This window comes from Clupea harengus, chromosome 13 (genome assembly GCF_900700415.2).
Source record: "Clupea harengus chromosome 13, Ch_v2.0.2, whole genome shotgun sequence".
Lineage (NCBI taxonomy): Eukaryota > Metazoa > Chordata > Actinopteri > Clupeiformes > Clupeidae > Clupea > Clupea harengus.
In genome coordinates, this window is record NC_045164.1 from 11,842,456 (window position 1) to 11,860,775 (window position 18,320).

An 18,320-nucleotide genomic window follows, 5' to 3' on the forward strand; every position below is an offset into this window, starting at 1 on the left:
GAAAACACCCATTTCTAGAGTCATTACCCCCCTCAGCGTAAGCCTTCATGGGGCCTCTGGATCAATAAGAGGCACAAAGCTTCATGCAATGGCTAGTGCAGCAGTCCCTATCAGACATTGTTACCCCGATTACACTGTGTCAAGACCGAGACGTTTTCCTCAAAGCTTTGGGCCAATTCCTTGCAGAGTCCATTCACTGGACCGACGTGTGCGGTCTACCACGCAGCATGGAAATAAAATGTCAAAAAGTTCTGATCGGTCTCAGTTGCATCGCTGGCCAAATGAATTAATCACTAGATGCAATTTTCTCCATCGTCCAGTGAATGCGGTGGCTGTGAGGTGTCTGACTGGAGATGGGGAAAGTAAGAGTGAGAGAGAGGAAAGGAAAGAAAGAAAGATGGTTGGAGAGAGAGACTAGCTGAAAAAGAAGCTTCACAAGTATTGGAGAAAAGAGAGCCAAAGAGGAAGAGGAAGAGAGGGACTAAAGGGACAGAAAGAAGAAAAGAGAAAACTTTAAATGTCCGTATAGGTCTGTATAGGTTTATATAGTAAGTATAGGTCTGAATGAGGAAGAGGTGGAAAGGGAGACACAGAGCACGGTTGTCACACAGCTAACACATCAGCACCCAGCGCCTGTGTAACACACAACCAGCCCTGGGCTACCACTATGCTGTTTACCCTGGGTAAGCACCAAGGACCTGTCCACAGTACGTCATGGTGCCAACAGAGGGGTAGAAAGGGTATTCAGTTCACCCAGCACACCCCCACCCACTATCCACCCCTTCATACCCCATCTAGCATCGGCCCCTTCAGAGCCTCGCTCCGATGACAGAACGCTTTCTTGCGCTACTGGCTGGGGGAATTTGCTTTGGCCCTCCCGTCGGTTTAAACATCTCCCACCTCGGCCACGTCCAAACCGCTAACTCTACTGCATTAGCGCAGAAGGTTAAAAAAAAATCAAAAAGACTTATGCTAACGATGGTAGCGGTTTTTAAGGCGTCCTTGATGATTTTCACAGAGGGACTCACAGTAGGCCCAAGCGAATGATTTGTAACCCTATAACTTGCTGTGGGTGTCAGAAGGGCTAATGCAAGACATATTGGTCTTATCGAGACAGAAGTCATGCCTGGCTACAAGAATGAGGTATTTATACAGCTCAGTAGCCTATGAGGTGATGTTCAAAACAGGTCAGGTCCAATGACGAAATGCAAACCCAGGCAAGCTTTTAATCTAATACCTGACCAAAACATACCAAGTTAAGGAGTTAGTTAATTAGTGAGTTAGGTCTTATCCCCTCTCTCTCTGCTCTAATGTATACAGACATTTGAGTGCGGCTGGGCACTCTGAAGCTTCCATAGCTTTCATAGGTGATTAAACTCTGGGCACACAGTATTACAAGGCTGGCTTCCTCTTGGCTTTTACCTTAGCACAGATAAGGTGAACCCAGATGAATGCCGCCATTGCTCTGTGTCATTCCCCTCTTGAGTCTGTGGCCCACACTGTAGAGCTCCTCATTATTAATCATGTTAAAATTGAATTCATTAATTCTCAAAAAACACAGTTCTGTAATTAACTTTAAGAATGTTGTTTATTTACACAATTAAACAGGCAACACAAATGCCTTGTGTTTGTTATGACATTGTGGAACAAAAGTTTGTAAATTAAAGTATAGAAATGTAAATGTGAGTCTCTTGACCTGATTGACTTTTGACTGCAGATCACCCTCACTACTATTGGCTACGGGGACAAGACTCCACAGACGTGGACAGGACGACTGCTCTCGGCTGGCTTCGCTTTGCTCGGCATCTCTTTTTTCGCCCTTCCTGCGGTTGGTAGTGCCATGAGTCAGGGCACACAAACACACACACACATACAGATATACAAACAAGCACAGTCCTCAGCTGATTACTATGTACACATATTTATTTGTGGAAACACACATGAAAACTTCAGAAAGATAACCCTAACCCCAACTGCCTACAAAAAACTGACAAAAACACACAGGCCAGCAAGGACAGCTTAATGGAGCATATAAGTAATAAACAGAGATATAAACATAAACACAAATTATTACATACATATATACAGTATAATACCATTTTTAGACCCACATCACAAAGGTGACATTGTACACTCCCTCTGCACCTAAAGTTACTATACATTTTCTAAGGAATCACTCCAGTTATACGTAGTCAGACAGACTGCATTACTTCATTCATAACTGCAGCTGAGTGCCAGAGGATCTGGATGTGAGATGGTTGATGGTCGTCTCCAAGCCCTGGGCTCTGATCTTGCCAAAAACAGCTCCTCACTGCCTGCATGGCGTCAGTTCAGAATGTGCGGTGGGTCACTGAGCGTTATTTCAGATCGCAGCTCCACAGCGTCCTCACAGAGTCCTCAGAGCTGGGTGTTCTTCCAGCGGACGACTGATGGCTGTTTCCACTCCTCTGTGGCTGTTTCTGGAGGTCTGATGCTCCCCTGTTTCTCTCTTTTTATCTCACTCAAGAAGAGAAAACAAGAGGGGGAGAGAGAGATATATATATTTATGTTCCTCATGTGTCATCTTTGTCCCCATCCCTCTTTGAGAATTATTGGAGTCAGAGTTGTTTTATGAGGGCTGGATGCAGATAGTGTTTTTTGGTCCTGTGTGGTAAAGTTATTGATGCAACTGCAGGCTTTTATGGCTGTGTGTGTGTGTGTGTCTGTGTGTGAGGGCGTGTGTGTGTGTGTGAGTGTGTGCTTATGTGTGTGCATGTGTGTGTGTACAGATTGTCCATTGCCTGTACTAAAACTGATGACAAACTGTGTGTGTGTGTGTGTGTGTGTGTGTGTGTGTGTGTGTGTGTATACAGGGCATCCTAGGTTCAGGCTTTGCTCTGAAGGTCCAGGAGCAGCACAGACAGAAGCATTTTGAGAAAAGGAGAAATCCAGCAGCCTGTCTCATCCAGGTAAAACCTCCAGCCACAGCCTCCACACCTCCACACAGCATCACTCCACACCACATCACTCCACTCCGCATCACTCCACTCCGCTGCAACACCCTAAACACCTCCACACAGCATCACTCCACACAGCATCACTACAACTGCAACACCCTAAACACCTCCACACAGCATCACTCCACACAGCATCACTCCACACAGCATCACTCCACACCACATCACTCCACACAGCATCACTCCACACCACATCACTCCACACAGCATCACTACAACTGCAACACCCTAAACACCTCCACACAGCATCACTCCACACAGCATCACTACAACTGCAACACCCTACACACTCCACACAACAGCACAATAAGCAGTAGACTATTCTCTATCCTTCTGGATCTGGCCACATGCCAACCTGTATTTATTATGTGTATCACTGATATGACTGTTTATACCCCGGTGATGAGAAGTAGTCGTTTCTGATTGGCTGGCAGGTGTCCCAATATTTCTGTATAATGGGACACCTATGAGGTTTATTCACCGTTCTATATCAGTGCTTTGGAAACTTGAAAGTCAATTGTCACTATAACAACCATAGTAATGGTTGATTGAAAAGCTGCCCATAGATAGAGGCTAATACAGTGAGTGTACAATGAATGTAGTCAGGCAAGCTAATGACTGAACAAAATAAGCGTATTCTCTCATTTTGTCAATGAATGGTAAAAAAAACTACTTCTCTGGAGAATTAGTTACCCATAGAATCAGAAACAACTAGCAAGCTTAAAGATTCTGGCTTAGCAACGATGGAATCAATTGTAATCCATCAAGCTATCCTACATAATCCTTGACTAAAGAAAGTTGGAATACACACTAAACAGGTTGGCTTCTTTTTAAACTGAAACAAATGTGTTCCTTTGAGGGCTGTATATGCACGCATAAAAACATGTGTGGCAACCGGGGTATAAGTGGGATAACGGACTTTGAGGTGTCCCGTTATAAGTAACATTTGGATGAGGTGGGGCATTGCGTCATGGAATTTCCTCTGCCAAGTCCAATATTTTTGTATAACAGGACACCTAAAAGGAAGTTATCCCTTCTGTATAATTATTGCGTCCTGTGCAAAACCTCAAATCTGAAACCTCAAGTGGTTCCTCTTTTTTTAAATCACTGTAACCTTTTAAGGTGACATATTAGGGTAATTGCAATATTTTAATTTCTCAAAGGAATTGTGAAAATGGAATCCGGACAAAAGAGTTTTGAAATGCTTCATCATGCAGTGTGTGTTGAATAGACAATATCTTTTATACATATGCAGTAGCAGTGCCAGTATCAGAGACAGTGGACTCAGACTTACGGTACCTAGGAGGTGACCTCAGCTTCGCTTTGTTCTTTCTTATTGTCTCAAAGACAATAAATAAACAAATAGACACAATAAACAAAAAATAAACAGATTTAAGGTTTTGCACAGCAGCAATATACTGAAATTAACCCTAGAAGTAATTGATTAATTCATATTGAACACTTTAATTTACTAGTGTAAAGATGTACTGATGCATAACTGTAGTCATTGGACTAAATCCCAATCTTACAGGACAAAGTCACTTTTCCAAGCTTGTGAATAATATGCCCTTCAGACCAATTCATTTTTACAGGAAGGAGTGGATGCCCTGACCAATGTCTGTATGTCTGTAGATGTTGTGTTATTATGAGGAACAAATAATACTCTTTTTTTTTTGTCGTGTCCACAGGTACCAGTCGGTTGTCTAGACACATCTACATCTAGCCTAATGTACTGGATAGAGTCTGAGTGACTGTCTGAAGTGGCTTGTCTTATGGACCCACTGGCTCACAAACTTACATTCAGACACACACACACACACACACACACACACACACACACACACACACACACACACACACACAACACACACACACACACACACACACACACACACACACACACACACACACAGAGGTTTTAGTGTAAGAGGTAGAAGCCAGTCTCATTAATGGTGCAGAAAGTATTCATCTTTTTCATCTCTTTTTCTCTGTTTTCCTTTCTTCATTTTGTCTGTTTGCTGAAGAAAATGAAGGGTCATTGGAGCTGCAGCCATGGTCCTTTATTAGATCCAAAGGAAACACGAGCAGATATTTATGTTACTTTTCCATGGAAGGAATTTTGAGTGTGCATGTCCCATAGGACAATAGCTCTTCTTAATAGACAAAACCAGCCGCATCTCGGACAGTTGGAACAGCAGAAAGCAGATCTTCTTCTGGAAACTACGGAGTCATGCACACTAACACACACACAAACACACGCACACACACACACACAAATGCACACACACACACACACACACACACACACACACAAATGCACACACACACACACACTCACACACACACACACACACACACACACACACACACACACACACACACACAGCCACACATGCATATTGCACACACATAAATGTATGCATGAACACACTCATCCATGTGCTCGCATATTCTGACACACACACACACACACAAACACACATCGTTCATCCCCCATGGCTTTCCTTAGCTCCTCAGCAGTGTTCATCAATGTCTTTTCTTTCACTACAGGACCTTCTGGAGAATAAGTCACACACCGTGACCTCAACTTTACCAAATATCTATATCTTTGTCCTGATCACCGCCGTCTCTCTAGGCTCTGTGAATAAGAGGACTTCACTCAAATTCGTCTCAACAGGGCTCAGTCCCTTCATCACAACGCTATCTTTACCCTCGTTTGGAGAGTGGACATTGTTTCAAAATCTACCTCTAACCTCTGAGTGTCATCTGAATTGACTCCTATAATAGATCAAGTGATAGCATCAGTGTTAGATGTCAAAACTGGTGCTGCCATAAGAGGTATATGAGGTATATTTTCATGTTCCACTCTCAAAACAGTACATCCTATAGGTGCTTGCTTACATATTTGTGTGTATGTGCGCGTGTGTGTGTGTGTGTGTGAGTGAGTGTGTACATGTGTGAGTCTCGTTGTATGTGTTATGGCCATAGCCTCACCGTGCCCATGGCTTTTGTGCACCCTTCTGTGTGTGTGCGCGTGAATGTGTGCGTGAACGTGTGTGTGAACGTGTGTGTGAACGTGCGTGTGTGTGTGTTTCTTCCACGCCAGGCTGCGTGGCGCCTGTATTCCACCAACAGCAGCAGGACCTACCTGAACGCCACCTGGCACCACTATAAAAGTGTTCTCTCCCCGCAAAGGCATGTATTCCTGCAGTGAGCTGTAGATGACACTTTGACCTGTATTGGTTTGTACTAATCTACCCTTTTTTGTTTCTTTCTTTTCCCTTTCTTTCTTTTACTCTGAATTCTTTTTACCCCCCTTTTTTTCGGCCTTGTTCTTTCCATTATTATTTTTTTTCCTCCTGTGTCATTTTTCTTTTTTTTTCTTTCATTTCCCCTCTTCCTCCCCGTTTTCCCCTCCTTGTTTTGTATACTCTGCACGTAGTGTGTTTGGCGTAGCTATGCGGCTGATGAGAACTCGGTTTCCATTGCTACCTGGAAGCCTCATTTGAAGGCTCTGCATACCTGCAGCACTGTAAAGTAGGTACAACTGTGGCAGCTGGTGTTGTCTTTGGTGTCTGTGCTCCTCTTGAGCCCCCTATTACTCCTCCTCTCCCCCGCTCTCCATTCCTCCATTTCTGGAGCCTAATTGGCATTTCCTTTTCCTCCTCCCCTCGTCAATCTGCCCCCCACCCCCGATCTAATTGTAAACGACCCTCTATCTCTAATCTGTTCTAATCCCTCTTTCATAAACGCATTTATCATGATACTGTCAATCTGTCGCTGTTTATTTTTTTCTCTCTGAATTCACCCTTTTGTGACATGAAAAAAAGGCTCACAGTCATCAAGCATGCCAGGTCTAGCCAGACTTGTGTAGTTCGACAGGTGCAGGTTAAGTGGAGGTGTCACAGCTCTCTAACCCCCAGCTGTCACATGGCCGTGAACACACACACACACACACACACACACATACACACACACACACACACACTCAAAAAAGCTAAGGATTCCTAATCGATAAAGATTTTATCAGGGGAAGCTCTGTTGAGCAGAACAGGAGTCTCTCTCTCTCCAGATCATATCCTAGGACTGCGGTAGTGAGTACACTCACAAAGAAAAAAATGAGAGAGATAGAGCGTAGGAGGTAGAGAGAGAGAGAGAGAGATTGTCAAACCTGTCAGTCGCTTAGTTACTGTACCGCCTGATTGTAAGTGCATAGCTGCCTGTCACTCCCTCTCACAGAGCACCTGCAAACACCCCCACCGTTGGCCACGGCGCAGAGTTGCACTCAGCTGTCACTCTTCATTACACTGCAGATTACATGTTTACTTCTGCCAGGTCCCCATCCTCCCATCTTTCTCACCCACATTACACATTCCAGCTCCAGTTACTAAAAAAGTCCCCATGCACACTAAATAATCATGCATTACTAAACTATTCTTTATATTATGTTACATTATCATTGTTCACATCATGAAATGTGTCTGTCACATAATCACTTAGTAACTTCATACACCCTTTGCATTCTTGAACTCTTCTGCTGCTCTCTGTCCTTCTGGCTTGTGCTTCCTTAGTCGGCTAGTTTGTGCATCACCTGTTTGCCTTTGCACGTGCTTGATGTGTGTGGCCTTGAGAACAGTGCTGCTCAAAAAAAGTAGCCGATTGTGTTGTTTGGTCTTTTTTGTGTGTTTGCTTTGTGTTGTTTTTATTCTTCAAATTGTTGTTTTTAGTCGCTCCTTTTAACTCGTTCACAGGTGAATATATTGAGAATCAAGTTCTGGAAAGCTCTCGATATATTTCAGAGCACCTGTGTCTTTCTGTTGTGATAGTTCTGCGCTAACTTGTTAAGCTAACGTCTTCACCTCTCTCCTCTCTCTTTACTAACACCTGAAGGAAAGACCAGGGGGAGACCACTACCAGGTTTGTTCACCTCCTCTTTACAAACCGCATTCTGTGTGTTTTATTTGTTTCTGTATGTAATATTTGAATCCTGTGCTCCTGTTATCCGATACATATACATTTTCACTGGGTTTGATTTATGGTCAGTGTAATCCATTGTCTGTTGTATACTGATACTTCTTTGAAATGGGTTTTACATAGCTACCTCAAACTGCGTATGTATAGTTTGTGTGGTATGTGTGTGTGCACTTATGTGTGTCTGAGTGTTAGTGAATGTGTGTGTGTGTGTGTGAGTGTGAGTGACTGTGTGTGTGTGTGGCTGTGTGTGTGTGTGAGTGACTGTGTGTGTGTGAGTGAGTGACAGTGTGTGTGTGTGTGTGTGTGTGTGTGTGTGGGTGCAGGTGAGATGTGTGAGAGCTGGGAGCTGCTGAGTGCTGGGCGCAAGTATCCCGTGTTTGTCACTGCCTGTGCCGTGTCTGCCTGCACATGCTGATGACTGAGCCATGATGCGCTTTTTCCATTCAGCTCTTATTTATACAAGGCATTAAACACCGGCCAGAGCTCAGCAGTTCCTGTGCACACCACCAGAGAGAGCAGACAGAGAGAGAGAGAGAGAGAGAGAGAGAGAGAGAGAGAGAGAATGAAAGAAAGAGAGAGAGAGAAAGGGAGAGAGAGAAATGGAGGAGTGAAGGAAATGAATGAAATTCAGCAGGTGGCTGTTCTCTAGTTCTCACTCAGTTCAGTGTGTGTGTGTGTGGTGTGTGTGTGCATGTGATTGTGTGTGTGTGTGTGCATGTATTTGTGAGTGGTCCGTCCTTGTGATGCTTGCCTAGCTGAGGATTTCAGTGTCCTGAGCTTGCTATAAAGATAGCAAATGCAACATTAAATAGGGAGCTTACTCTAATGTTTCTTTAAGCTGTGCATCCCCAAACTTAAATTACACAAATATTTTCTCTCTCCATAAAGGGAAAAGCCCATTACCAGGGTTCTGGAAACTGTAGGGACCCAGCTCCCAAAGCTTCAACTGTTTTCAAATGTATTCTTTCAATTACTGTAGCTGGCGTCCTTATGGAATTTTTGTGTGTAGAGCTCAGATGAAAAAGTGAAAACAGCCAAAGAGTGGGAGAGAGCTGAAATAATATAATTTACAGCTCTGAGTCCTGCTTGGTGGTAGCGAATGGGATTTAATTTGTGTGGAAAAAACAAACCTGACACGCTACAAAAGCACACAGCACCCATATAAGCTTTAGTACACTTTAAATGCATGGCCTAATCTCTTGTGGTGAAAACACGCCTATTTACATGAAAAAAAGGACAATAAGAGGGAGAAGGAGAGACAGGAAAAAAAGAGAAGAGAGAGAAATGGCCGTCATGACTTATCTTTAAAAAAATACTTTATTATGTAAGTGTGTGAGTGTGTGTTAGGGCTCATGTGTGTGTGTGTGTGTGTGTGTGTGTGTGTATATATATTGTGGATATTTTTAGGTTAACTCATTGTATCGCTAACTTGTGTCTTATCAATGTGGTCAAATCACAGCCAGTACAGAAAGAGATGTCAGTCGTTTCCAGTGGCATGCTATATATACTGTCTATGTCTCTCTCCTTTACATTGTGTTTGTTCCTCATGTGCTTCAGTGAAAGTAAAGTGCTCCTCTCTTCTATCTATTTATCCCTCACTGCTGCTAGTAAGGGTCTTAGTAATAAACAGAGACTCTTCAGGAGATATACCACACGGAAATATAGGTACCCAGCATCCCCTTCTCCTGCTCCTGTCACATGACCTCTGGGAATGCTGAACTAACTGCAGGTGCATGGACGATGACAGATTACCCAGAATGCTCTGGTGCCGGTCCTTGCACTCCTCCTCGTATGAATCCCGCGTTGCTAGAGAGGAATGGTCCGACTTTGACTGAATCGTGCCCGTCTGGCAACAACACACACAAACTGACCCAATAGCGCATACACTTACAAAAACATTTTGTTTATTGTCGCAGTAGATATGATCTGTCCCGCACACAGACTCACACACACACAAGCATGCACCCACTGTCTCTCTCACACACATACCACAAGACATGATTCTATGAAGGCCTTGACTAAATGTACATGTTGTCTCTTTATCCACTATCAATACAGGAGTCTATCAGTTTATGAAGTGAGAAGGGATTGTGGAAGATCACCAGTGAAAGTCTGTGTGTTGCATGCCAAGCATTCCATACGCACGGCATAGAGATAGAGAGAAAATAGAGAGAGCATTTCTAAAATATGGATTCTTTTAGCATTGTCTTTCTACGAGGCATATACACATCATACCAAACTCACTGCTTAGCTTTTACTTATAAAGCTGTGCTAGCCTTCTGAGGTTACTCCTAGATTCAATGTAATAAATGGCATTAACTATGCCACCGTTTCCCTTTTTAACGCCGTCCTCAGTCGGACATCCACACGGTTAACACTATGTAATAAAGATTGATAATATATATCCACAGTGATATCTTCAGTTTGGTAGGCACAGCTGAGTCATACTAATGTAAGCATTAGTATGGTAGCGCTTCACACAGCCCTTACCAGGCATGTTGCATGTGCATGTTATTCTGCATGCTCCCAACATTGGGCCATGGGTACCAGTACCTACCATGAACACCTTCAGCCAATGTCATCAGGGTCAAATGCATATTCAATTATCAAATGAATAAGAATTTCTAATTATACTTATGGAATAGAATTAGGCCCACAATCAGAAATATATTTATTTTTAAACATGTTATATCTGAACAGTCAACTGTCTGTAATTCTACCAAAAGTCTGTAATTGATGACGTATGCATCTAATCCTGAGCCCTATCCACTCATCTGCATCAGCATGTACATATATACCCCAACTGTCATAGTTTTCCCTTGTACCTCAAGCAGGCGGAGGGGGCGTGGAGTCTGCATTAGAGAATGCATCACGGCTGTCTACAGTCCTGTTTATGTCTTCTTTCCAGGCCTATTAGACTGTTCAGAGCCATACAGCTGCTGGCGAATGCAGTGGCACTTGTGCATTTTCACTCAGAATGTCCCAAAGATGTTACCAGAGCATTTTGCCTGCTATGTCATTCAGTTTGAGCATCCGGCACCATCACATAGACTCTGGTTACGTTGTATGTCATGTCAGGATAGTATGTTGGTTTGTCTGACCAGGTTGCCCTTGGTCGCATTGCCTAGTTGATTTGAAATTGGTTTGAATAGGTTAGCCGCTGATGTTTTTATGCACCGGCTTTGTTGTAAGCCTGCATGTGGTATTTGCAGACATGATGTGAGGCAACTGTTGTGGCCAGTACCTAAAATTGTTTCTTTCAGTCTTTATAGACACTTAGCATTTGTGAATGTTGATGATTCTGCACCTTTGCTATTCAGATCAGTAGTAAACACCCAGTCACCATTTGTCTTTTTGTCCTCTCTCCTCTCCTTACTTTTCTATTTTCCCTACCTCTCTATCTCTATTATCTGTCCTCCTCCTGATCTCTGGACACTTGCATCCTTCTATCCTCCCCCCCCCCCGCCCCGCCACCGTGCAGTCAGAAGCTGAGCTTTAAGGAGCGCGTGCGGATGGCCAGCCCTCGCGGCCAGAGCATCAAGAGCCGGCAGACGACGGTGAATGACCGGCGCTCGCCCAGCACCGACGTGAACGTGGAGGGAACCAGCCCGGCCAAAGTGCAGAAGAGCTGGAGCTTCAACGACCGCACACGCTTTCGGCCCTCACTCAGGCTCAAGAGCCAGTCACGCACCGTGCCTGAAGGTGAGAGGGGTGTGTATGTGTGTTGTTTTTAATGACTTGATGTGTTTGTTGGTGGATGTGCAAAAATGTATTGTGTATGTATATCAGTTTTTGTTTGTTTGGCTAAAAAGTATAGGAACATATTTCTTGTCTTAAACTCGGTTTCATGTCTCAGTTATAAGACTTGCGATGGCAATATCCAAACAGTATGCATTGATTTTTCTCTCTGTGGTGGCAATTCAGGCTGGACTATTTTTCAAAGCGAACTCTAAAATGTGCCACCAAGCAAGTCACAGTTGAGTTTGCGGACTCCGGAGACTGTCACTCTCACCCCTCTCTTGTTCCAATCGGCGGTGAGGCTGTGTGTTTTTGGCCTGACTCGGCGGTGAGGCTGTGTGTTTTTGGCCTGACTCGGTGGTAAACAGAGTAGCTGAGGGTGCAAGGCTGGCCCCGAGCGTCTCACTGCCCCTCACCACCCCCACCCGGCAACACACACACACACACTGTTTCCTCTGCTTCCTTTAAAGTCTCCATGCTCACTAAACAGGAAGGGATTTCTGAGGGTGGTGCAGGGGTGTGGGCGAGAGAACAAACTAGACATGCTTTTCAGCAAGAGAATGTGAAGTGTGATTGCTCAACTGCAGCAGAGGATCAGTAACAGTAAATGTACAGATCAGACAAACAATCCACATCTCATCAATAACGAATAACAGGGCCCACAGAGCATATATCGACTGCGGGAGTGAGGTTTTTTTTTTTTATCCTCATGAGAGAATGAATGGGGTTTTGGGGAAATCGTCTAAATAATTTCCATGGAAGTTAAATAACTGCTTGAAAGACCCCGCATTTGATTCTGTTCAATAAAATGCATGTGTATGTTGTCTCCGTATAGACTTTACACTCATTGTATCTCTAAAATATATCTGTTGCTATCCCTTTGCTAATAGCGAAAAATAACAGACTACAAAGCTGCGTCCCCTATTTCATAATGTTAGCAGAAGCTAACCATAACTCGCTTTACCGATAGGGGGTCACAAGTATTCTCACAACAACCACCCAGTTACACATGGATTAGCTAAGGATTTGATAGCCACAATCTGTTGCATAGTATAAATCAGATATTTTAGGTGCTAGAGCTGTACATTTAAGTTCCGTAAGAAACCACAGGTTGTGAGTAAAGAGGATGGATGGATACCACATGCTGCTTTAGCTTCAAGGGACACGAAGTAGTCCGGCTTTACCATGTTGGTAGCAATAACTTTAGTTTTACGAGACAAGACTGATAACTACATTTTAACTCACCAAATGGTTTTCCAACATACTAGTGGTGATTGTGGCATTTGACCCACGATCACTTTATTTATTCCAGGAAAAAGAGTCAGTTCTCGTGACAGTCGATGTTATCTGCCAGTAGGTAACATAGTTAGCTACTAGCTATCTTTAAGCTTGCTGCTAGTATTAAGTGTTGAGCACTACACAGTAAACAACAGTAATTTCAGTCACAAAGTTCATTTTATTGAATTTGTTCATCATTCTTACAGTTAGAACTTACAATTGCGAACGTGACTTGTCCTCTCATGTTATTAAATTGTATTGTTTAGCTGCTAGCTAGTCTACTACTGATCTAAGATTCTAGAGCTCCGCTGACTGCCTCAGAAGATTCCGCTAGCAAGAAGCCTTTGCCTGCTACCTGTTGTAGCTAGCAGTGTTAAAAGCAGTGAAAACACCCGGACCATGGAATAAATTACACTAAAACATTGAAGTCAACTTTGAAAACTCAGCAGCAAGAGCTAGCTTCAACAGTTAGCGAGCAAAGGCTTCTTGCTAGCGCAGGAATCTAAAGCTAGCTAGTAGCTAGATATGTTACCTACTGGCATAACAGCGACTATGTCACGAGAACTGACTCTTTTTCCAGGAATAAATAAAGTGATCGTGGGTCAAATGCTACAATCACCACTAGTATTTATTCAAAACGTGTTTAATGGGTACCGTTACTTCGGTTCGTCGTTAAATATCAGTCTTCACCATACAAAGACATATGTAGCTACTTAACGGAGTTTGGTAAACGGTTCGTCGTGAATATGACTCTCCTGCTGTCAAAGCAAGACCAATCAGAAAAGAGCCCGCCCTCCTTTGGTTCCCGCCCACACACTGCCAAAACCGCCCACACACTGCCAAAAGTCATACTTTCGAGCGAGCAGATACAATTTTCGCGAGAGCGTATGATAAATTCGAGCGAGCAGACCAAGTTTTCGCGAGAGAGTATGTCAATCTCTGGGCTCGCAGTTGTTGAATTTCCTCTCACGGCTGCTAAAATTGACTGCGCAGAAAAAAATTACGCTTGCGAAAACCTGAAATTCACTCGAATAGACGTTTCCTCGCATGTGTGAGTTTTGGCACTAAACTGACGCCATACAGACGCTTCAAAAACGCCTTGGCAAAGTGCGGCGGCCAAAACAGCCACAGGGGCACCAGGCTGTTTTGCCCGGCACCTAGGAAGCGGAACTGCGTGCGCAACCTGCCTGGGCCGAGTGTGACATTGATGAGCGGTGCGCCTCCGCACCTTGCGCTGGAAAGTTGAGAATAGTTCAACTTTTAAGCGCATCTAAAAAACGCTAGAAAGACGCAACGCGTGACGGAGAAAAGGCGCACACGCAAGGTACCATAGGAAACAATGCATTTGCTAGCGTCCCGTTTTTAAAAACGCGTTTGGTGTGTTTCGGCCCTAAGGGCTGAAACACACCAAACGCGTTTTTAAAACGGCAGACGCTTTAAAAACGTCTTGGCAAAGTGCGGCAGGCAAAACATTCGCAGGATCACAAGGCTGTTTTGCCCGGTGCCTAGGAATCGGAGCTGCGTGCGCAACCTGCCTGGGCTGAGTGTGACATTGATGAGCGGTGCGCCTCCGCACCTTGCGCTGGAAAGTTGAGAATAGTTTAACTTTTAAGCGCATCTAAAAAACGCTAGAAAGACGCAACGCGTGGCGGAGAAAAGGCGCACACGCAAGGCGCGCCGTACCATAGGAAACAATGCATTTGCTAGCGTCCCGTTTTTAAAAACGCGTTTGGTGTGTTTCGGCCCTAAGTCTGTAGAGATCCTTTCCGCTTAATCAGACACGTATAATTACATTATGCGCCTGTCAGTAGCGGGGGAAAGCGGTTTACTTTGACATGGACGCATGCCCCATGGGATTACGTTATGTAGTCGTTTTGCAGTTGCCGGTTACAGCGTTGTAACCCAATACTGGACCGATAGGGAAAAAAGGGCCCAGGTAAAATTATTCCAAAATTCCCTTACAAGAATAGTGTAGATATTGCCCCGTGGCGCACAATATAAACTGTAAACATTTTAGTTGCTCGCCAGTTGCCACCTTTGTTGGACTTTATTAGAAATGTAGAGGTGTGAGAATTTACATTAACTATTATTTTACAAACTCCTGTAGGTGCATGCTCCACATTTACAAGATAAAGAAGGATTAGTCGTGACTGTGATACTGACACGGAGGCTCTTCTCCACACTTGTGTGTTGGTCAAAGTCTATGAAAGTGATGCTCTGATGATTGGTTAGGGTCTGAATGGCAGTCATTCAATGGTAATCCTGAAGATGCTGCTGCTGACACATTGGCTGATGTTGTGTGCCTTCAGCAGGAAGGGTTGTATAAATCCATTTTCATAATACTGTACAGGTATATATTTTTAAAAGAGCTTTGCATTGCTCAGCCAGTTAAGTTAGATGGCTAAACAAGCGACATGTGCCACTGATTTACAAGGACTCACTCCATGTTTGACAGAGTCAAGAGTATGCCAGCAGAAATTACTCATTGTAGATGTCAATAGACGAAATAAAAAATAGAACACAAATACAATAACAGACATAATTGGTCCATTCCTTATTCTTTGATATAAATAATTTGATAACGGCCTGATGGTTTTCATTGTGCCTTATACCTGTGAGGATGGTCATAGCAGCAAGGATACAGATTCAGTACTTGGAATCCATTGGAAATCTCTGTTTCTTCTGAACTGCCCCAATGGAAAATGCTTCTGCACAGTGAGGATATAACGCTGGTCTTACTTTTGAAAGCTTTGAAAACTTTTCCTGTGGCTGTTTAGCCGAGGAAGGTCCCAGGTGGCGATGCCAGTGTTCTCAGGGGGCTCAGATTGTCCCCGGTCGGGATTGGGGATGACGCACGGCCACTGGCCCCAGATCAGTCGGGGTGGTCCAGGAATGCAGCGGGCTGGGTGGGGGTGTGTGACATGGGGCCCTCGCCTGGGACCAGCTGGGAGAAAGAAAGCAGAGGTTAATCACACCCCGGAGGCAATATCACTACTGCGCTTGCTGAGTCAGCAGACAGAGAGGCTTTCCTCCCAGGAGCTGTTGCATGCGGTCCTCACACACTGTGGTGGTGGTGGTGGGGTTACTGACACTGACTTGGCAGTATTTGTTGCTGCTGCTGCTGACAGAGAGAGTAAATATTTATTCACGTATCTAATACAATTATATATAAAAACTTCAAAAGCAGCAGTAGGGAGTTTTGATCGGAAACTGGTTTTTGTTGCTAAACTACTGAAAAGGCATGCAAAAACTTTAGAAACACCCAACAGTTGGCACTGATAATCTTTTGGCGGTATAGTTGACGATGTTGCACTGTGAAACCTTCTTTACACTTTCATCCAACTGTATAGTGCATAGCCTAGGCGGCTAGTTGAAATGACAGGTTTGTTTATATATCCTTCACGTGACTATATGCCAGGGAAATTAATTTGGAGATGATACCAGTACAATATGCTTCAAAAGTGGCAGATTGTGGCCTAGTGCCTCTTTGCATTACTGTTCAAGTGAGTAGTGGATGCCTCATCTCAGAACTGTTTGCTGAAGCTGCTGTTCTCAGCTGAGTGTACCACACAGCATTGTGCATTTACGTCCATTCATTCTGCAGTCTCACTAACAGGTAAAATATCACTGTGGAAAAAAGGACACAGGCAGGACCACAGCTTGTGTGTGTGTGTGTGTGGGGGGGGGGGGGGTGTATAGGTCAGCTGTGCAAAGTGTGTGTCATGACAGCAATTTAGTCGCGGTGTACAGGGCTGAGAGCACATGTCTCCGTGGCAACAGCACTGAGATGGCGGTCCTGATTGATGCATCTGACAGCAGCCCCAGAGGGCCTATATCCTACCTCATGACAAGCGGCCCTATAGGTCCAGTGTGGAGTCCTATATAATCTACTATTGAAGGGATAAGATGGAAAGTAGGGAGAGGGAGGGGTGGGGGGGTCAGAAAAAAGGCTTGACATAGCATTTCTGGGAGCTGCACTTTCCGCCGCTATTTCATTGGGCTGTCGTTTATTTGTGCTTTACAACATATCTGTCCCATTAACTGTAAATCTCTGAGCAGGCAGCAGAGCTTGGGTTATCCCCTGCCACGTGGGATCACTGGCAGCTGGGCGGGCAGGTGGGTAGGTGGGCAGAGGACCAGAGAATCAGAGAGCCCAGGTGCTCAGCCTCAGGGAGTTAAAGCACAGTGTGTTCAGGAGATGCCTGCTATGTGTCTTTGTAAGAGTGCATGTGTGTAAGAGAGAGAGAAAGAGAGAGAGCTTGTGTACCTGTATTTCAGCATGCATGATTTGTGTCTGTGTGTGTTTATGCATGTGGTGTTCCTACCCTCAGGCATCTTAGTTATTTTATGTCATAGCTAAGCTGAGCTTCATATTTGAGGATGAACTCCTTGCACTCCTATTTTTTTGTTCTGTTCAAGTGATTTATGTCTCCTCTGTCTTCATTCCCAGTGTATGTGGCACGCTTTCAGAAATAACACAGCTCATTCTGTAAACACACACACACACACACAGACACACGCAGACGAACAGGAAATGAATTACACTGGGAGTGTGCAGCGTGTGTGTGCGAGTAAGTGTGTGCGACCCTGTGTGTGTGTCTTGCGCTGTCTCTCATAAACGGCTGGTCGTCATCGCGAGGGGAGCCAGGGGAGAGTTTTATTTGAAACGCTTTGTTAGGCTGATTCAGTGTTTTATCGATCGGGCCAGCCGTGTGTGTGTGTGTGTGTGTGTGTCTGTGGCTGAGCTTGTCTTGTCTCCGGCTCCCTGCGAGCTCAGGGGCTTGTTAGGCAGCACAGGCGAATCAGTGGGAAAGGTTCCTTCATTAGGGTACTCCCTATGAGTCAAACACTCCCACTAGGTATTCAGTTATTATGTCTGTCACTAAATCTCTCTCTCTCTTGCTGTCTGTCTCTCTCTTTCTCTTTCTTTCTGTCTCGGTCTCTCTCTGTTACATTCATCTCCTTCTCTATCATTTCTATCAATTCCTCTTTCACTCGTTCTCTCTGCATTGTTATATCTATGTCTCTATGCATGTCTCTCATTCTCTCTGTCTCTCTCTCTCTCTCTCTCTCTCTCCCTCAGCTGACACTAACCTGGGAGCTGATGATGTTGTGGATGAGCGGGGCTGCCACTGTGACGTGACCGTTGAGGACCTGTCAGCCCCTTTGAAGAGTGTCATCAGAGCTGTCAGGTGAGCTCGCACCCCCTCTCATGAACACTTGTGGTTGCCATGACGAAGATGGACGGAGTTCCAACACCTCACTTCAAATTAACACCCCTCACCTCTTGGTTCCATTCAGTAGACAGCCTGATTGCAAACTAGCATACAATCA

General features: G+C 44.4%; 1 protein-coding gene across 7 annotated transcripts in view; it reads left to right on the plus strand.

Annotated features, from left to right (window-relative positions):
• Positions 1-18,320, plus strand: part of kcnq5a (potassium voltage-gated channel, KQT-like subfamily, member 5a) — a 130,722-nt gene that overhangs the window by 104,170 nt on the left and 8,232 nt on the right. For 5 of the 7 annotated variants that reach the window (XM_042709537.1, XM_031579625.2, XM_031579624.2 and 2 more), the window contains 6 exons: positions 1,718-1,828; positions 2,853-2,948; positions 6,439-6,533; positions 7,887-7,913; positions 11,452-11,672; positions 18,070-18,178. In XM_042709537.1, coding sequence (XP_042565471.1) covers positions 1,718-1,828; positions 2,853-2,948; positions 6,439-6,533; positions 7,887-7,913; positions 11,452-11,672; positions 18,070-18,178 — 659 coding nt within the window. The remainder of the gene's footprint in view (positions 1-1,717; positions 1,829-2,852; positions 2,949-6,438; positions 6,534-7,886; positions 7,914-11,451; positions 11,673-18,069; positions 18,179-18,320) is intronic. The other 2 variants (XM_031579626.2, XM_031579629.2) reach the window with 1 other exon arrangement.